The sequence below is a fragment of the Rousettus aegyptiacus genome, unplaced genomic scaffold (genome assembly GCF_014176215.1).
Source record: "Rousettus aegyptiacus isolate mRouAeg1 unplaced genomic scaffold, mRouAeg1.p scaffold_m13_p_2, whole genome shotgun sequence".
In the NCBI taxonomy this organism is placed as follows: domain Eukaryota; kingdom Metazoa; phylum Chordata; class Mammalia; order Chiroptera; family Pteropodidae; genus Rousettus; species Rousettus aegyptiacus.
In genome coordinates, this window is record NW_023416295.1 from 120018035 (window position 1) to 120040249 (window position 22215).

The window sequence follows — 22215 nt, forward strand, 5'->3', positions numbered from 1 at the left end:
CAATCTGTTTCCTTTTGTTCTTATTCAGGGATCAACAGAGTAACTTTCTGGTTATGATTTGACTCTCCATGTAGGTCTGCCTTTTGGGTGGTAATAAGCTTCAGTAAAGAAATTTTGGTCCCAACATGAATGACTTATTTTCGCCAATTGAGTTCTTATTGTGATTTTGTGAGTAATATAGCTTGACTGCTTATAGGGAAAGAAGACACTGACCATGCAGATGCAAGTATTCTGAGCCATGAAAAATTATCTTTCTCATCATAAAAAAAAAAAAAAATACATTGACATTCTAGCTTCATCCATTAGTCTTCTGGGTTTGTCAATACAGGTCCATCTCTGAGAAATACTGAAATGTCTAGGTTTCTGAGCCTAAAAATTTAAGACCAGATATAGAGCACAACATTCGCCAAGGCAATTAATGCCATCTTTTGGAAAGACACCTTGAAAAACTGCCAGAAACCTTTTCAATGGCCTACTAATGGCCACACTGTAATCTTATGTAAATTTGTATTATGCTTTGTATTTTCAAGGAAGGTTTGTAATCATATTATTATGTTAAATTTGAGAAAAATCTTTCATATAGTATATAATGGTTACTAAATATAGTAATTATAGAAAAATATAAAGCTAATGATAGAAAAATTAAATATAAAAGCAAAAGTTGCTCATTAAAATAACTAGCTCATGATCTAATAAAAAGGACAGAGTGTTTGCAACTTGGAAATCTTCAGTCCAAGATCTCCAAGTTGGCCATTTATTTACCCACTATGTGACCGTGAGCAAGTCTCTAAGCCTTTCTGTATCCCAATTCATTTGCTGGCATAAATATCCCTGTGTATCTTACTAAGACTTTTATGAGTCTCAAATTTGGTCGGTTTTATTAAAGCACTTTTTAAATGGTTAAGTATTATACGAATGTTTTCATCACTATCGAGCCATTAATATCAACTCTGAAGTTAGGTTATCAAATAATGGGTTTATAAAGAAGGAACTGGAACTACTTTAAAAATATAATCATTCTAACTCTAGAAATAGTTTTACTAAATAATTGATCTAAGTACATGATATTCTAATGTGGTAGATTCGATTATTGGCTCCTATTCTTCTCCCCTTCCTATCCCTATACTCCTTACCATGTAACTTGGCAGTTCATCCCACTAGAGAGAAGAGAGAACACTTACAGCTGTATGATCTGGTGGAAGGACAATGTTCTTCCCCTCTCCTTTACTTTGAGCTTGGCTATGCAACCTGTTTGGCCAACGTGATGCTAGCAGACCTGATGCAAACAGAGGCTTGAAATGTGCTTGCATAGTTGCACTGGCCCTCTTCTCTTTTATCAATGATGACAAGATTCATGAAGTAATCTGGACCCAACCTGTAACCACTCTATATCGGCCAGCTCCCAACCCACCCACAGACACGTGAGCATGAATACATTATGGTTGTTTCAAGTCACTGCTTTCTGAGATGTCCTATGACACTGAGTTATTTTGACAATCATGATAGGCTGGGTGATTACGTAGAACATAATATACTATATTTATATGATCCTTAGTTTAAAGGATCATCTTCGGGTTAGATAATGTAATGCCTAGCCATTAATTTTATCATTTATCCAATAATAATCAATGAGTACCAACTATTTGTTAGGGAGTATTCTAGGCCCTGGATGAGTCAAGGTATATAATACTAGCTGCCATAAAAAAGAAAAAAAAAAGTGGCAAAATCTCAGTGGTTTATTACAATAAAACTTTATTTCCCTCTATATAAAACCTAATGAAGATGTTTTCTGATGGAGGGTTTTTCTAAGTGGATCTCTTCCAAGTATGATCCAGGAACCAGACTCCTCCTACACTGTGATGCCATCATGTTCAATATGCACCTCTGATGTTAGTACCAGAAGAGGAAGAGACACGTGGGAAAGTGTATTGGATATTTAATCCCATTCGCCAAGAAATGACATAAATTCTACTGGGAGAATTGTCATATGTCCCCTCAAAGATGGAAAGAGTCTGGAAACTGCAATCTCTGCCAAGCAGCCACTTCCCACAACACCTCTACACTTTGAGGAGAGAATAAAATTTTTTTTTGTAATTAGTTAAGCATTTCTATCACAACTGGGGGACAGAACAAAGATTCTCAACTTCATGGATTTTTTGTTTCCTGATTAATTATTTCAAATAAGATACCAAAGTTATAAAGATGAATAAGACATGGTTTTTGCCTTCCGGAAATTCACAGACTTGGAGAGAAAGAAGAGAACCACACAAATAAATATAACCGATAATAAATGCCATAATAAATGTAAGTACGACATCCAATGTTTGCACAGAGGAAGGGATGACTAACTGCTAGGAAGGTGTTAAGGAAGACTGTACTTATTTGAGGGGCCAATGCCTGAGCTGCATTTATCAGACAGATCAAGGAGCCAGGGAAGGATGCCAAGCGGAGAAAACAAAAGTTTATATCATATAATGGCTCAGAGCCTCTTTCTTTTCAAAGCTATGGGGCAACAGGAAAGGGGAAAGCACTGGCATTTACAGGTGGTGAAACAACTTCTTGCTTCATATATGAATTTGGAATAATGTAAGTTTCCTACTTAGAGCAGCCTCATTTCCATGAGTACTGCCTTGGAATAATGTTTGCTACAAGAAGACAAGTGCAATGTGTGTCCCAAGCAAGACGGCTAGCACCAGAAAACAGAAGACATGGAGCTGACAACACAGGGATGATAATATCTAAAGAGGTTGAATTCAGGTAATAAAAAAAAAAAACCACCAAAGGACAGACAATCTCTCACAGTTCTTGTCAGATAAATTAAGAAACCAATAAATGATATAAATCATGAACCAAGTTGATGTAATAAATGTACATCAAACCCTTTACATTGCAGAGAGTATAGTTTTCAAATCAACCACAGCAGAGTTACAGAAATTAAATATATATTAAGCCAAAAAAATAAAACTTTAATAAGTATTGAATGACGGACTTACTAGAAAGCAGTAAGGCCACATTCTTTGAACACCAAGGAATGAAGCTGAAAATTACTAACAAAAGGAGAAAGAAAAAAACTGGAAATTTAAAAGCACTTTTTAAAATACTCATTGTGTCCAAAAGAAAATCAAAACTACAACTATTTAAAAAACAATATAAAAGAGATCTCTCTGGGATTCAGCTAAAGCTTTAATGAAGGAAATTCACAGCTTTAATTCTAAATTAGAAAAAAAGTAAATACAAAATTTAAGTATGTTACTTAATGGTATACATGAAATCCAAGAAACAAATTAAAAATTGTAAGAAGGAGTGACTTCATTTAGATCTATCTAATTCAAAACCTCTGCACTTACGTGTCTGTGGCCTTACTGCTTACTGGTCTTTAGTTTATAAAAGAAGATGAAGGACCATGTCCCCTCTACTTGTTTCTACACAATCCGGTAAGATATTTATAAAGAAGGTTGCCTGATTTTTCAGGCCAACCTTGAATAGGATCCAGTGAATGAATGAATGAATGAATGTGAAGAAGAGAACAGTATTTGCAAACATTTGTCCTTATTCTCTTCTAAGTTAATCTCTTTTAATGATAATCAAATGTGAAATGTCACTCCTTATTAAAAGGTATAGAAAAACTACACATGAACCTTTAGCATTAGGTCATTCTTTTAAGAGCCAAAGTGGAAAATACAATGATATGATTTGAATAAAGTAAATAAAGGTGAACTTGTCAAAATCTATGTTATCTTAAGTTTAAATATCAAGAGTTAAGTCACCATCTGAATTTAAATTAACCTCGATTGCCCTTCTCAGCTAAATATGTTAAGAAATCCATATGAATTTGCTTCATGGCCCAACTAGCTGTAAAATTCCATGAGAGAAAAAACTGTGTCTACTCTGTTCACAGCTATAAGCTCTGCATCTGACATGTAGTATTACTTAATAGATAACTGTTGAACTATTGAATAGATGCATACTTGATATTTTTCTTATTTCTATTAATGAATCATTCTCAAAGATAGATTTCAATATTCTTATTGAGATTTATATTTTATTTCTTTGTTCTTCATTGTTACAAGACCTTCACAATTAAGAAATTTAAAATGACGAAATTGATTCATAGACTTTAAAATATATTGTCAACATATTCTCACATGTATAAGATCTGAATGTGTTTTCTTATTATTTTTCGAGAAAGGCTCACTACATTAGGCAGATTGTCTCATTTACTAATAAGCTTTCAAAACTCTAATTCTACTATATTCGCATTCCTCATTTCCCTCATTTCAACTTAGTCACCACCATTATCAGCATACTCTATTTTTCACTGCTCTTATGTTTTTGCCTCAAGCTTTAACTGATTATATTCTTTGATTTCCTTACCCTAGTGTAGATAGGTTCCTTTTTAACTAAAGATCTTAAAAGCGACATTAGCTGCTTTTTGTTCCTTGGGTTTTTTTTCCCCCCTTCAGGATAATTATATTCTGTTGTGCCCTTTATTTTCGTGTCTTTTAGGATCTTCTAACCTTGTACACTCTTGGGCTCTATTTAATAGTGAGCTTTCTCCTCCACTCTCCACACTAAACCATGCTCATTAGGTTTCTTAATCCTCCATAATTTGCTTTCATGAAATCTTATACCTTTCAGTTGCTGTGTTCTATGAGCCCACTTCCTTAGTACAGCTATTTCAAGAAGCCCATAATCAACAAGCACTAAACATAAGCTTATTCACTTTCTAGTCCAACATGACTGGAGTTGGCTCACGGAAAAAAAAAAAAAATCATTATTTTGAATGTTTATGGACCATGAAACTATACTATTTAACTTGGTATTTAATTTTTGCACCCAAACATTTCCCGAGAAGGTTGGGACCACAGAATTAGATGCCAGGCAGTCCTTAACATACAGTTGTAGGCTTCAGTTTTTCTTAGTCAATAAACTAGTCTATTTTAAGAGAACAGAAATAACAATATCTTGATGTTATGTAATGACTAGTAAATTCCAACTATATCTCTACCTTATACCCAGAATTCAGAAGAGAAAAACATCTTTTTTCAGTTATTATGATTTTCCAAATGGGCTGGTTTTAAAAGACACGTGCGTGTTCTTGAAGTGTGACTACACAGCCGGCTCTGGCCTTTCCACAGTGCAACCTGTGCTTTCTCTTCCGTTCCACTCATCGCTAGCATCTTTGCCGATGGGTATATACAGAAGGGCCAAGAAGGCACATGTTTTGGTTTTTGTTTTTCACTTCCTAGAGGTTTAGTTTAATTTATAAAAAATAAATAAATAAACCAAAACACAACAAAAAAACTTGTTAGTGAATTGAAAGAGTTAATGAAGTTTCCAAAGGTGCCTAGCTTATTCAAGCAAAGTTTACACTTCGACCCTGTACAAGTTAACTTGTGATCCTCCCCATCCAGATGATAGAAAGCAAAGCCAGTAAGTTCTTTATTTAATTGGTTTGCATCCACACAGTGACCTCCAGGGCTCTGTTTACATAGCCTATCATGCAATATGCTCCACAGTTCTCCGCCTCTTTCAAAAGCATGTTTCTCCTGAGATTTGATATATAGCTTTCATGTTTAATCACTACATTAAACTCAATGCTCTGCTTCCTCCAGCATCAACTAACTTCCCTTCTTGGGAGGTGGGGAGAAGAGCACAGCTTCTTGCTACTTCTGAACATAAAAGGAAGTCTGTTTTAACTCTATTAGTAAAATCACCAACTATACACAATTTTAGGTAAGCAACATTAATACATCAACTAGGAAACAATATTAAAATGGAAACCTTCAAACTTCTTTAGAAAGAAGGTAGGCTGATTGTTCTCAACGGGCAAAGCCAAAAACTTTAGGTGACTGAGTTATACTAACCCAACAGAAACAGAGTTTAATCAATATATAACTCAGTACATAGAAGATGCAGCTAGATGGCAGCTAAAGTTTTAAACAAATTAACCGAAGACAGAACGTTCCTTGGGTTCTCAGGTCAGAATTAATTCGGCGCTTCTACTTTTTGGTTAAAGGTTTTTTAACCACCACAAACACAACTTTCGAGGTCTCTCTAACTGAATGTGGGCACAGTAATGCCACAATACTTTCTGAAAGAACTTGTATGTGACCCAAAATTCTGAGATAAATGAAAACCTCAAAAAATTAATTGCCTTCCTTCAGTTAGTCGAGACAATCTGTAATTTCCAGGTTTTAAAAAATCACATGAAATGTATTTTACTTTACAATATTACAAACAAAAAAAGAAAATGAAAACAAAGATGGAAAATTAGATAATATATGTAGGTGCTCATTATACTATACTCTCTACTTTTATATACAGTTGAAATTTTTCATTATAAAAAATTTTTGAAACTAAAAGAACACAGAGAAGTTGTCTATGGATTTGCTTTTGAAGAAAACACTGACACAGTTTTGATAAGAAAAAAATCTAAATCACTTTCTAGGTTTTGTTATATATTCGACAACTAACATTTTCTGCCATGTGCTGACAATGAAAACTTTCTTTCCTTCCTCCTGAATCTTACTCCACAGTCTGAAGCTCATTTATACAAACTGCAAATGTGCAGTAAGCTCTGCATAAGTTGGATTGTTTACTTGAAAAGAAAATTTTATAAATATATGTCAAATATATATATCAAAATTATATATATATATACATATATATATATATATATATAAAATTTCACTTTGAAATACTTTCCTTTATGGCTAGTCACTGACCATAGTATTTATTTTTTAAGGGGCTTTTCTCCTTAGTAAGACTGGTATCTTCCTTCGTTAAAAAAAATCTTACTTTGTCAGAACACTGTTACAGCACTATACAACATTAAACAGAGTTAGTTTACTTTCTGTATTTGATGAACAATAGAGAAAATGAACCTATTAAAGTCACACATTTAATTGTTCCAATATGCTACCTTATTTCTAACCAAAATTTGCATGATATAGAATGCCAAAGAATACATTTCTAGCTTTCTTTGTCATGATTTCCTCATTTGATAGACAGGTAAGAGTTTATTTAAAAAAATAATAATAATTACCTATTTCTTGATTTGAAACCATCTGGATTCTTTCCACAACATATTTAAATTTAAAACTAAAAGAATAAACTTTTAATCAATATTCACCAAAAGATTTTTCAGAGCACAGAACTATATAGTTTCCAAAGACATGCAGATGTTGTCCATGACAGATATTTTTAAAAATTATGATTTGGAAAAAAATAAAAATCATGAACAAAATCTTTGGTCACAAGAGTGAAAGATGTGTGTCTGTACAGATGTTATAACTATTTTCATAATAAATACTAACCTTCACTACAGGAATTTAGCAGCACACTTTAATTTGGATTTGAAAATTTAACATATATTTTCTGACTTTGACAATAGTTGCCTAATATTTCAGTTTTGTACACTATTTCCAGGTTTTACCTTCAAAATGAACCTAGTGGACTTTCTTATTTTTAAAAGCTATATTCCAGACCCTGTATCCTAAAACCAGTTTCTGACTTGATGTTTAGGGAATTAAATTGGACTGTAACAGAGTAGTTTCTTAGTTAATATCTGGTGACTGACTAGTAATGATGAAAAGATATCCAATCTTTATGTAAAAATTCATTCTTCATCAATTTTATTCATTTATTTTTTATTATATTTAAAGATTTTAACTTAAAAAATGACAAAGATCTTTCACCTGATTTTGAGTCACCTCCCATGAATCAAGAAAAAAGTCAAATAGTTGATACAATGCCACCTGCCTTTAAGCTTCATATAATCAATACTGCAGACTAGAAAAGTTTATCTTATACTATCACTGTCACACGATTCAGAAACGCAAGAACACACAGAATGAAAAATATGTGAAATCGGTTCACAAATTAGGTGAAATTGTTAATTCAAATTAACAGGTTTCATATTTAAAGAGTCTCAGTAAGGTGGAAAAATTCATAAATCTATACAAAAGGGAAGATAAAGCTTTTCAAGAAGAAAAACATGTTGGCTCCTTAATGTCACTATAAACACACACACACACACACGTATGTATGTATATGTGTATATGTATATGTATATCTATATGTATATGTATGTATATATAATATAGTCATGGTTCCTTTGCATAATAAACAAAAACATTTTTTTAAGTTAAAACATAATAGAATGCAAACCAGAGTAAAAATGTTACTTTTAAATTCAGTTATATATTTTTCTGTAAATTATTTTCTCCTGTAATTAAAAGTTATTTATCTATTAACAGTTCATTAAAGAGCATAATTCCTTTGTACCGTGTACGAGGCAATTTTTGTGCTTTAATTGTCAACACCATCAGAAACTCTGAAGCCAATAAATCTCAGCAAGTGACATAGAGACACAGTCAAACATAAGGATTATGTGGCTACATTCACGCTTAATGAGAAGACATCTAATGAGGCTGATATGCCTCTGTTCGTGAGGATGTAAATTTTGTCTTGGTGGATACAAAATATTGGCTTGAGGTAACCTTAATTTTCCATTACCCCCAACAAAACAAATAAAAAATAACTAAGTCACTGACAAATATCTTTTCATTGGGTAAAACTCTTCATAGTTTGTAGATTAAATGTATCTATTACCCACATTTGATGACAAGTCACTTGCAGAGAATCTTCAAATTATTCAGGATGCTTTGTCCGCTGAGAAAATAATATTCTTTCAGCAATGATTATGTGCAACCCCCACCTCTGCTTTTAAAATAAAACTGCAGATAGAAAGCATTTAATGCTTATTGCAGAAGTATCAAGAATCCCAGAGTGAACATCTCAAGTTATGCTTCCAAGCAGCTAATAGCCCTGCTTTGAGGTGGGGTTCATGTTTTGAAAAGAGACTGCCTCGTCTGTTTAAAATCAAAATGGTTCTTGATCTGATGAATTACTCCTCAGAGAATAATGTAAATAAAATATACTCAGAATAACATTATTAATGTAAACATACCTGAACCAGAGTCAAATTTGGTTTCTGACCTGCAAAGGGAAAGACATTTTTTTACAATATAAAAATTGCTTGTTAAAGAATAACTTATTTTATGAGCAGGAGGATTGCAATAGTTATAGATTTCAGTACATTGGTCAACAAGAAAAATATCTTTTTAAAATGCAAATGTATATTTACTTTAACCATTTTAAATGAATGCATTACTATCCTAAGTCCCCTAAATATGCACGTATCCACAGAGATAGCACAATATGGAAAAGATATTAATTTTTTAGCTTGTTTTTGAAAGAGGGTAAATTATGTAAAAATACACACACATACACACCCAATCTCTACAGATTAGCTTGCTTCAGTAATATAATAAAGCAATAAAAAAATTAAATTTAAAACTATCCTTTTTACTTATTATTAAAGGTTTTCGATTATTTGACGCCAAGTAATTTTTCACTAAGTTCTTCACAGAGTAAATGAACTTAGTAACCCCATACATTTAATAAGTAGGAGAAAAAAAAAACCTGAGCCCTTGTGGGAACATTATGTTTCAGATATAGGTTAATACTGGTTGTAAATTCAGAAGCCTTTGAAGCTCTCAGTTCGGCTGTGGGAAAACTTCTGTTGGGTAATTACTCTCAAGATGCTGCTGATGTGCTGTCAAGCAGAATTAACCCTAAGACGAGGCCTATCTACACAAGCTACTCTAAGACAGCATTGTCTATATCTAGCTCTCAAACCAATTAGTGAGCATGCTCCAGCCGGATTTATATCACACATAACAATCAATAGTATATATGTTCACAGCTGCCACCCCAAGATACAAGAACCGACCAGCAGGAGTCCTGTTAAAGGATGCTACATTGACAGAGAAGACCTTTTTTTTTTCCTGGGGAAATGTAGTTAACTAAGTGGGAAAGCAGATTTCTTTGAAATTATGCCAGGGCACCAAAGCACTTTTGGAAGTGGTGGCTTTCTTTACCTAAATTAGCTTCAAGAGAAGTCATCAAAGTGGGGAGGAGAGAAGGATAAGCGGCTTCCTTTGTCATAAATTCTCATTTTCTCAAGTATTCTCAAATAAAGTTTCACCTGATGCTTAAACAAAATCAGTAATTTCAAAAACAAAAAAAAAAGTACATTATTATAAGCATGGTTATCAATAACCATCACATTTTTCCCAAGCCCTGGCCACATCACACTCCTCATCTCAATCTTCCGCTTAGATGTACCTGACTGCCATTTCAGGAGCCCATTTTCATTTTTTGTCCTCTTTCCTGTTCTGGAAAGCCTTGCCTCATGCCTATTCTTTGTTTCCAGCATCCCTGAGCATAACTCTAAATGACAGTGACCACACATTGTCCTGGTTTACTTACCTATCTTATCTTTGCACTAGACTAGGTTGCATTAACCTCTGTAGCCACATCAACCACAAAGTATCTGCTGCTTGTACTCAACAAATGGCTGGGAATTTCTGCCTCTGCACACATCCTTATCTCCTGCTTACCTGTATAAGAGGTATTTTTCCTTCTGCCTAAAGTTCCCTCTACTGATGCCCTAAAATGCATTTTCTCATCTCCCCTGGAACCAGGCTGCATGAGTCACTCCTTCACTCTGCTATATCTTCAGTATCTGAATCTCAACAGGTTTCTCCTCTCTTCTACATAAAAGTGGCCCAGAAACAAATAAAAGCCCTCCTTCAAATCTGCACCCTGCTCTTGTTCTCTTTTTCTTGGCTTTATAACCAAGTTTATTGAAAGAATAGAGACTATATACTATATAGTCATTCACTCTTTGAACCACTATGATCTATCCTTGCTAAGGCTTTTCAGTGGCTTCCTAGTGCTAAATTCCAAAGCCCTCTTATAGCCTCTACTAAACCTCTCTCCAATTAATACATAATACTACCTGAATATCACACTACGACCTCAAATGCCACATATACTAAGCTGAATTCATTTTCTTTTCCTTCAAATATAATTTTCCTGCTATTTTCCCTACCACTTAAGTTAGAAGTCATTATATTATTCTAGTTTTCTTCTATTCCTCCCACTTCTAATTAGTCACCAAGACCTGTTGATTCTACTACATTCCCCTCCTCTCCATCCTCATTTTTACCATCTCCGGGCTTATCTTTGACTCAATAATCTCATAACCAGTATCCCCTCCCCCTTTCATTCCATCATTAAAGCTGCCGGATGTTTCCAAAACACTCATCTGATCTCGTTACCATCATCCGAACAACTACAGCTGAGTTTTCCAAACTTGAGCCACAAGTTGAGCCATTAATGAATTATGAAATCAGTTGTTCAGTAGTTTACAAGCAATATTTTTTTAAAAACTGAAATAAAACAGAAAACAAGACAGAATGCACTTCATGTATTGAGAATATGTACATTTTTGTAAATCTTTTAGGTGTATGTACATGCATTTGTGTGTGTGTGCGTGAGCATGTTCACACGTGTATACTAGGCAATACTATCCTTATAAATGAGCAAAAATCCTCTGCCCTGGCTTTCCACTGGCTGCAGCCTCCTCTCCACCAGGCAAAGAGCCCCCTCTTCTTTCTGAAGTTCCAAGTACCAGGGTCCCCAACATTCTCTACCCTAATGGCCCCGAGCTGGCTTTCTCAGCCTACGTGGGCCTTTCCTTCAGACTGAGTTGTGCTACTTCTGCATTTGTATGTCCAACCCAAGGGCTGGCCAGAGGCTATAAATTGAAGGAAGGAGCTTGGACCTGAGGGCAAAAGGAAGGTGGAACGAAGTGGGCAAGGCAGTATGCTTTCCCTACTCTTCTATGTTCCTGCTCAGAGAATTCTTAATTTAAACACCTCTTGTGAGCATGTGAAGTTGACAGCACTGAGGGGCCAGAGGTTCAACCAGACTAGTGTGGTCTAGATGGCCTTGAAATTCCAGTGCCTGGCTGGTGCGGACAGGGAACAGGCTATGGGTGGGGGAACAGAGCCTCTGGCAGAACTGAGAGAGCCCCTCCCCCAACAAAGAAGAAAAGAAGGTGTTTCTCTTATGGATTCCATAATCCACTCGGCCTAGTAATTATTGTCCCTGCATTTCCCCAGGGTTAATCACAGCATTTTAGTGGAAGTCGAAACTAAATTTGTAATATTCTCGATTATTTGGTATCAATGGTTTTACACACAGTCTTCACTGTTTTTGTTATAAGGTATATTTGTCAAGGTAGGTTGGTATCCTTTTCTAACAGTTGATTGCCTTCATTTATAACTTTAAAAATAATTATGTGTATTATACTCCCATTTGTCCTCTTGCTCAGGCCTTGCATATATGAGGGCCAGGCCTCGTAATAAGTCATCACGTAAAAAAGCATGTTTTACTATGGGCCATACTAGGGACCTAGGGACAACAAGTTCACACTCCTGTGCAAGCTGTATGAGGGGCCCACCCTGATCCAGCTCTCCAGCTCCATCTCTAATCCACACTGTAACTTTCACTCTCACCAAACCAAACTATCACCATATTGTTTCACAGCATGCATCCAGCGTCCTTCCCGCAGCTCATCACTGACAAACTTTTCCTCAGCTGTCAGGACTCACTCACTTCAATCTCCTCAGTGCTCCGCCTGTCCCCTGACCTCCCAGTTCTCCTTGCTTGCACCTCAGTTACCTTACACCACGGGCCCTGACACGGCATTCCCCACACTGTGAGGCACCAGAACTAAGCTCAGCGAGGCACAGACAGGGCCCCATTCATCTTCATATCCCCAACACTTAGCCCAGCACCTGGCATTTAAGACTTATTAAAAATTTGTAGTAAGAACTAACACATGAACAAATGAATCTGTAATTAATAGAAGACCAAAAACAAGTGACCAAAAACTTAATAAAATGTTTCTTTAGAGACATAAAAAAAAAAAAATCGTATTAGAAAATTTTTATTCCTCAAATCATCTTATCTTCTCCAGTGTGTAAATATACACTGAAAGTACAGAGAAAACATCTTCACAAACAAATTAATGACCTTAGGTATCAGTTTAAAAACAAGAGTATTCCGAATTCTCACAATACTAAACCTTCAAAAATGCAACTACTCTATTAATAAAAAAGAACAACAGAAGTTAATACTGTCAGTTTGAGGGGTTGGGACAATTGGTCCTATGGTATCAGTTAATACAGGTTTCTATCAGATTTCACATAAACACGCTTACATACATTAGGGACACAGAGTACTCCTCTATCATATTACGGACTTATCTCTATTCATAAATCCTCTTTAAGAAAGCAAGTAAAGTACCGATGAGAACAAACAAATAGCAAGTGTGAAAAAAGAATTCAAACAATACAGATTATACAAGAAAGGCAGAGTTCATTCCAAACATATTCTTACATGTTTATTTTCAGTAGCATACTATACTAGATGGGCAGGGATATAAATAATGCATAAAGTAAGGTTATACGTGGTATAAGATGCATAAATATAATTGTGTCTCTACAGATACCATTTTAACCCTTGAGTATATACTTACTTTTAAGCTTAAACTTATTCCTTTGGCAATTGCCAAAAGATGGTAAATACAGCACAGACTATTACTGTCTTTTGATATCCATTCTCCCCTTTTTTATTTTAGAAATAGAATCTCTGAATTTTAAATGAGCACATGGCTGCCTATGTAAGACAATTATTCCAACCTCTCCTGTGGTTACTTGTGACCATGTGACTAAGTTCTTACCAAAAGGATACAAGCAGAAGTGATGTGTATAACTTAAAGAAAATGACTGTGCCCCCTCCCTTTCTTCTTCTCTTCTACCCACTGGTTGGGATGTAGATGCAATGCCAAGAGCTGAAGCAGCCATTCTTAGATCACAAAAGAGAAGCTGATATTAGAGCAACAGCCTCTGGCCACCCCTTGGCCTGAAGGTACACACACTCGTAGCACCATATCGATCCTGACTTTTACCATGTTTAAGCCATTATGATTTTGGAGTCTTGTCAGACCAGTTCTAACAATACTATTACATTTAAAAAAGGCTGAAACTAAAACTTCCAAATTTTTAAACCTGAAAAGATTTTATGAATTTAAAAACCATACAGGGCAAATGCTAGGAGAATTTAAGTAATTATTATTACTTTTAAATAATTAAAACATATGTTATACACATTCTTTTGATAATAGAGTTACAGATTTTTGAAAGATGGCAGTTTTAGTCATTGGTTAGAGTTCTGCAATCCTGAACAAATTTATAAAACTACTCTCTATTTATAGGAAATAATCCAGTGTCCATGAAAGTGCTATGTGTATTGAAGTCAAAAGTTTTCATTTATTTTATTTAAAAAATTTTTATTGTCTCTTATTAGGAACCCATGAAATCTAAGAGAACACTGCTCTTTGCATAATGTTCGACTATATTAAAAAAAAATCTAATGAACTACAAGTTAGTGAAGTCAGTGTTCCAAAAGGTTTTAGAAAACATGTAGAGGAGTGTGGGTACTGTTCTTACTGTTTTTAATTGATGTCAGCTAAAGGTTCTAGCTACAGAAAGTTATTAGAGGGAAGAAATGGGATGGACAGACTGATCCTTGCCTATAAGTACATTACATATGGCAATTCCATACTAAGGACTTTCTAGGACAATCCAGGTCAAATAACCTGTTCTGTTGTCCCCTTAAAGCATGAGAATTCCTCAAGTTTCAATATTTCAGGATCCTATATGTCTACGTATTTTTTTCTTACTCCTACAAGTAATTCAAAGGCCTTCATTGGACCAGAAGCTAGGAATAAGAGCAGTGAATATTTATTCTTCTTTTATTGCATAAATGTCATATACTTCTTCTGCCTGGAACATTCCTTTCCCTTCTCCTCACCCACTCTTAGGTATCTCTTAACCCCTTTGTCTACTTAACTCCTAAAACTTTTTCTACATAGTAGCTTAATTATCAATCTTTGGAAGAAGAGTGGCCAGACTAGATTATTTCCCTTTTGTTTATACTTTTATATTACATTGCTCCTTCTTTGCACTCATCAGAGTTGTTCCAAATTTGTTCATATGGCTATTTGATCATATTAAAAGAGTTCAATAATTGCGGCAGACCCTATTTGTTGCCTATCTAATGACCAGTCTCCCTTTTCCCTGATAACAGAATTCTAATTTTTAAAGGGCACTAAAAACGTGTCCACCCCAGGAATGAATCATCAGTAAGCTAAGCCGATTGTGGAAATTCTATTCTCTGTTAGTGACTGGCTCAAAGATAGCAGGTAACCTAGGTCTCAGCAGTGAGAGTAGCTAGAAAGTCTGCTGGGGACACTTCTTGGAAATGTTGGAAATGTTCTTCTCTACGAGGACAGGGATGTTTTAAAGAGAAGGCCTTTTTTTTGTTTGTTTGTTTACTTTTTCCCTGTTTCCTACCTTTGAGGTTACTATATGTAGTTATATGATACTTAGAACTTCTGCAGCAACCTTGTAACCATGAGGGATGATTGCTAAGACAAGAAAATCAAAGAAATGCCAACCCAGAACTCTAATATCATTCTAACTCCAGAACAGCCTTTCTCTAGAGTGCTTGCTGAGTTACACTCAAGTCTGGCATTGTTAGGCCGCTTTCACCTGGCTATTTCTGTTATGTTTAACTCAACGTATTCTAACTGATAGTGTTACCATAGCAGTAGTAAGGTATGAACTATCTACTTAATGTGATTAAAACTTGGGTCTCTATGTCACATTTCTATGACAATGATCTGATAAATACAAAAGACAGAAAACTACACAGAAGAAAATGAATTTAAATATTTAAAGACATGTTAGCTAGCACAACTAAAAACTGAGAAAAAGTTACAAACAAAAGATGCCCACTTGTTAAGTGCATGCTTAATTTTTTTGAACTAAAAAATATAAATCAAAAAATCAGAAATTTAGAAATCAAGACAATCATGATCAAAAGAACAGAGAAGTCACTCATAGGTTGTTTACAGATGTCTTCCATGAGCTCATTAACGAGAACCTTCAGCTTTAGTTACCACAGGGAAGCTACAATTTCTCCTCTTCGTTTACTGACAGACTCTTCCACCAGGGACTGTAATGTGCTACAGATACCATGCCTGTATAAATTCCTGCTTCCTACAGCCGTGCTTCTGCTTCCATGGGTACCGTTCATTTTTTCCTTTTAACCAGGCCCTTATGCTTTCACTGAGATTACTGTCACCCTAATATGTTGAAGATGTTATGCCATCAGAATGGTATCATCTGGGAAGCATTCAATATTGAGGTAACAATCATAGGAAAGGCAGCCAATGGAGACAGACAGGTCAGAGCCGAGTCCCAGGTCTTCCAATTTCCACCCTGTTACTTTAGAGACGGTAATTACCACTCTAAATCTCAGTTTAACAGTCTATAACACAATTACTTTTTTAAATTTTTGTGTAGATTAAATGAGATGTTAGTACAATGTGCCTAGGCTAGGACCGGGCGCATATTTGAAATTGAGTAGAAGGTAGGTTTTATCTAAGCAATGATATTAAATAAAATTTACTTATGGCTACAAGTACAACTAGCAATATTTTAGCTAAGTAAAAAAAAATACTATATGATAAAAAGAAAGACTTTATTACTTACTCTGGTTGAGATCTATTACTTGGGGTGCAATTTTAATATGGGTGTTAAATGATGTGGAAAAATAAGAGACTAGCAATAAAAACAACTGAAGAAACTGAAAATATTTAAGAGAGAAGGCTGACAGAAAATAAGTGATCTGATTACACAATATAGAAAAGGAATCTTAGTTGTCCTTAAAACACAAATAAAACATTCTCTAAAATAGTTGCAGAACACATTCCATACTGGAAAAAAAAATCTAGAGACCTGGATTCTAGTTCAGAAACCAAGACAAGTCATTTAACTTGAAAGCCCCATTTTCCTCATTAGTTATATAAGGCATTTGAAAGAAACTGATGTTGCTCCATACAAACTATCCCTAGGAGAGTTGAGCTATCTAAATTTTGCTGCAGTTCCCAATAATGAATAAAAGGAGAAGGGGAAAGGAAAAGTGAGTGTGAGGTGAGGTACCTTCTTTGAATTCCAATCCTGTTTGTATGACATATAACAACACTTAACCATATGTTTCCTTTAAAATGATTTGTTTCTTGTATATATTTATAACTACAGAGAGAATAAAGCTTTCAATGTAAAAAAATCCTTTAGCTATTGAAAATAAATCCAAAACGCTAAAGAAAACAGTGTTAAGGAGAATAGGGCATACCTTCATGTTGAACTTCACATTGAAGTTCTAACATATGGGACTGTATTTGGAAATAGGGTTTGTAAAGAGTTAAATAGAATTAAAATGGAGTCATTCGAGTGGGCCCTAATCCAATAAGACTGGTGTCCTTCTGAGAAAAGGAAATTAGGACACAGATATACACAGAGGGAAGATCATAGGAAGACACAGGGAGAAGACAGCCATCCATAAGCCAAGGAGGGAGGCCTCAGAAAAAGCCAACCCTTCTGACACCTTGATCTCAGACTTGCAGCCTCCCAAACTGTGAGACGATAAATTCCTGTTGTTTAAGCCACCCTAGCAAACTGCCATACTTCATTTCTTCTTCAGTCAGATATTTAGCAACCTCAAACCTCCAATAAAAGCCAAAAGTCTAGAAATTAGCTGGAAATAAAAATGTCTACAGCTCTTACACACTTTAACCCATTTTAGGTACAAAACATATTTGATTTCTCTATCCTCCCTCATTATTTTTAACCATATTCTGCCAAAGTGCTTTACCTACGCTTTGACCATTGAGCAGCTGCTTCTGTAAATTACTATAGACCACCAACCAGTAGGCATACCATGAGATTCTGATCAATGGGCTCTTTGTCTCTTCATATCGCCGTGGGAGAATGTTACAATGGTTATGCCTGGTCCTTTACACAACTGCTGTTGTGTACATATGTGTCATGTGCTCTCTGGGGGATGAGGCAAACTTAGGAGGTAGTAAAATTTACTGCCCTCCATCAGTTTTACACACATATTTCTTGCCTATTTTCCATGGAACATTTCATTTCTACTCTAGGCTGTAATCAGAAATTGAACAATAGAAGTTATGGCTAGCAGGTTAGTGCTAGACACAATAATTAATAGATATAAAATTTTAGAGAGACAACAAAGGAAACTCAAACAAGAGCAATCTAGAGTTGACTAGTGTAGAGGCAAATATCAGACACCTTGATATCGTCTAAGGATGTCAATGGGGATGAAAAGATAAAGAATCCTCCTCCTCTGCACTCCATAAAACTCTCTAGGAATTCTTTAAAGGAACAAGCAGAGACCTATGTAGCTCATTATGGTCTGATTGCACCATTGTTTTATAACACAATTTAATAAATAATATTAAAAATGAGAGCTACAAGCCATGAAAATAATAATTATGCCATTTTGTAAGATATGGAAATATATTATTTAGAAAGCAGGTTTAAAAACCATTAGTTAATAATTTTAAGGTTAAAAGACATGTTCTGGTTGTCCCAAGAATTCATTTATCCAGAGTCCTTCATATCTACTGTACAAAAACAAAATAATAACAAAATTAGGAAGAAAAAAACATAAATTAAGAATTAAAAAAAAAACATGGAGAAAGGATATTTCTAGTCTTAAATTAAGTCTGCTCTCTGTTTCTACAAAGCCCTGGAAAAAAGCCATTTAGATCTTAAAAAGTCAGTTGTATTTTTTATTTGTAAAGTAAGTATAATAATATCTGCTACTCCATATCTGCTACTCCATACATATTTGGGGAAACAAAATGAATAATGCTTGAAGAACAAGAAAATCTTATAGGGATGAATTTTCCTTCATAATTTTGGGATTAGACAATTCAATAATTAAATTGAAAATAGAAACTACTTTCCATGAGAATCTTAAATCCATTCATTATTCCACTTAAAAAATTAGTATTTCTAGTTGGAGCAATTAAAACCCAGACTAAGGCAAACTTTCAAGGGCAAGACCAACGAGAAAAAACTCATCGATTCTTTTTTGCGTTCATCCATTCTAAATAAGTACTGAGCACCAACCATGTACAGGAACTGTTCTAGACTCTGAGATACTAAGACGGAGTTCACATTCTGACAAAGGGAGTCAGATAGCAAATAACTACATATATTAGATTATTTCAGATAGAGGTTGACACAGAGTGCCTTTTGTAATAAAATCTAGAGGATAACGGGGCAGAGAGTTCCTCGAGTGCAGGTGGGGAACTATTTTAAATAAGTGATCAGAGACATGCTTTAGAAGGAGACAACATTTCAGGTGACACATAAAGAATGAGAAGGCACTCACACGCAATGTGGGCGCAAAATGGAAACTCTGGTAGAGACTCCAAAGGAAAGGCAAATGCAAAAACCCAAGCTTAGCATGAAACAGAAGGAGGAGAAGGAGAAGAAGGGGAAGAGACAGGGGAAGGGGGAGAAAGAAAAGGGGCAATGTATCTAGAAAGAAGTGAATGAAAAACAGAATGGTAAGAGATGAAGTCAGAGAAGTAGACAAGACCAGATCACAACTTTAAAAGTCATTGGTAGAAGTCGTGATTTTTAAAGATACAATAATAAATTATCAAAGATTTTAAAGAACAAATTATAATCTATTTTAAATTATTTTTATCTTCACCCTGTTTTGTGAAGCATGAACCCTAACAGGACAGCAGCCAAGGCAGAGAACCCACCCAACACCCAGTATTCAAGTATACTATTGAATACTTTTTAATACTATTCTCTAATAAAAGGAACCATGACCCCTAGGAGAAATCTAAGACTAAGGCAGAAAATATATAAGTCTAGAGCATCGAATAGTGCCAGAAAGGAAGGAAGAGCTCAAAAACAAATGCAAACAAACCCCTATATTGATAGGGATACGTCAAAAAAGACACAGAAGCCAGCTGAAAGAGCTCCCAATAGCCAAAGCTGGAACAATATGAGCAATGAAATAAAGTAATATTGGAATATAGCCAAAGTAAAACATAAATATCCATGCATCCATATTGAGATAAATAAATGATTAAGTAAATAAATAAATGAGAGAAAAGACACAAATTTCTCCTGAGGAATTCCAAACAATTTATGTAGGTACTTTACCCTCAAGATGGGGAAAAAAAGACTAACTTTACTGTGACTAAACCTAATAAACACTACTCAGCCAGGTGACCACAGTAATTATCAAAGGTGATGTCATGTTTACAGTATGTACCCTTGATAGGAGATGATGAAAATGGCACTTTATCTCTGTGATCTTCCTCTACAAAACCAATAACCTCAGTTTAAGCACGAGAAAAACGTGAGACAAATCCCAACAGAAGAGGATCCTACAAAATACCTGACCAATACTCCTCAAACTGCAAAGGTCATTAAAAATAAGGAAAGTCTGAGAAACTGTAACAGTCAAGAGAAGCCTAAGGAGACTGATGATTAAATGTAATGTGGTACCCCGAATGTGATCCTGGAGCAGAAAAAGGACATTAGTTAAAAACTAAGGAAACTTGAATCAAGTATGAACTTTAGTTAATAAAATGTACCAAAATTAGTTCACAAATTGTAATAAATATACTATATAAATGTAAGATATTAATAATAAGGGACACTTGGTAAGGGAGTATTTGGGAACTCTGTACCAACTTGTCAATTTTTCTGCAAATCTAAAGCTGTTAAAAAATAAAGTCTATTAAGAAAAAAACAAAAACAAAACTGAGAGACTATCACAGTAGTTCAAGTGAAAGATGATAAAGATGATGGCAAAGCAGTGGATGTGATAAGTCAGATTCAGAATATATTTTGAAAGTGCACAACAATAAAACATGATGGTAGATTAGATATGAAAGGTGAGAGAAAAAGAATCATCAAGGATGACTCTTGGGTTTTTTGCTCAAGTAACTAGGTAGATAATGGATAGTACCTTTATTTAGTAAATGGGAAGAAAATGAGAGAGGAATAGGTTTTGTTGCTTCTGAGTCATTTTGCCCCCTCTATTTGTTGCTAATTTCTGATTTATTCTTGTGAACTGCAGAATCAATAAGTGTTTCAAGCACTATGGTTCCACATAGGATCTCAGATTAGTATAATTCTCTTGGTTTTTCTTTAATCATAAAGATACTAAAAGCCTACTTTACAACAGAAAGGTACATAATTGCATTGAAAAGAGATGGTATAACATGTTTCTTGACCTAATTTTGGGACAAAAATTAGTGCTAAATCACTGGTTCCCTAGATCCAATTCAATGATTTTAGAAGATGTATGATTAACCAGATTACATCAAGCTTTTAAAAAGCACAGATTAAAGAGTTTGGAAACGTATACTTTTAAATTCTCCAGATGATACTGAGAATCATGACCTGGATGACATTCCTTTAAAGCAAAGAAAAGTTCTTTATTTAAAATATGAAAGCATCCTGCCTTTCTAATTATTTCAATTTATTTATATTAGTATTTCCCAAAGAAATTTATTCACCAATGAGGAAGTAAAAAATTTCCCATCACATTGTGTAAATTTACACACTCACAAGTCATTATGCATCACCATTATAAAGTTATCTTTATAGAAAGCAATAAACTAAACACCAAACAAGTGAAAATCTGTCAGAAAAGACCCAGTCCCAGGGGGGAAAAAATAATAATACATTTGTACTTTCTTCGTGAACTTATTAAAAACATTTGATTTTATAGCTATTGTTTCTGGCCACATAAATCAAATGATAAGGTTCCATGAATTACTCAGAGTGGGCCAGCAAATTACCTGAAAAGATTCATCACTAAAAAATGTTTTGTATGGTCAGTACCTTTACATTAAACTCCCAAGCAAAAATAATATGAAAGACAAAGATTCAATATCAGGAAGGCTTCCCTCAAATCAGGAAAGCATGAAAAGAAGGTCACTAGATCTGAACTTTCAAGTCATAGTCATGAGCATTTACAGAGTGCTCACTATGTGCAAAGCACTCTATTTGAAGAAAGAGGTCGTCTTTAAAGTAGCCATGATTCAGCCCTTTACAGTTTAAGATCTTTTATAGTTTGAGATCAACAGTTTGAACCTCAATCAAGAGCAAATGGGTAGCTGATTCATCCTAAAGGCTGCAGGTATAATTTGATTAGTGCTGCTCAGTTTCTTAAATTGAATGGGTCTTTGCAGTTTGTATAAATTCTACTTTCTGGGTGGTCTTCCAAAGCAATCTCAACGAGGGCACGCCACAGAAGTACTGAAGTTAATTTATGCTTATGTAGACTATGAGTCATGCAACTGCCATTAACACTATA

General features: G+C 34.8%; 1 protein-coding gene across 2 annotated transcripts in view; it reads right to left on the reverse strand.

The window, feature by feature from the left end:
• Positions 1 to 22215, reverse strand: part of MSRB3 (methionine sulfoxide reductase B3) — a 143585-nt gene that overhangs the window by 55167 nt on the left and 66203 nt on the right. For both annotated transcript variants that reach the window (XM_016139917.2, XM_016139918.2), the window contains one exon: positions 8975 to 9003. In XM_016139917.2, the coding sequence (XP_015995403.2) occupies positions 8975 to 9003 (29 nt within the window). The remainder of the gene's footprint in view (positions 1 to 8974; positions 9004 to 22215) is intronic.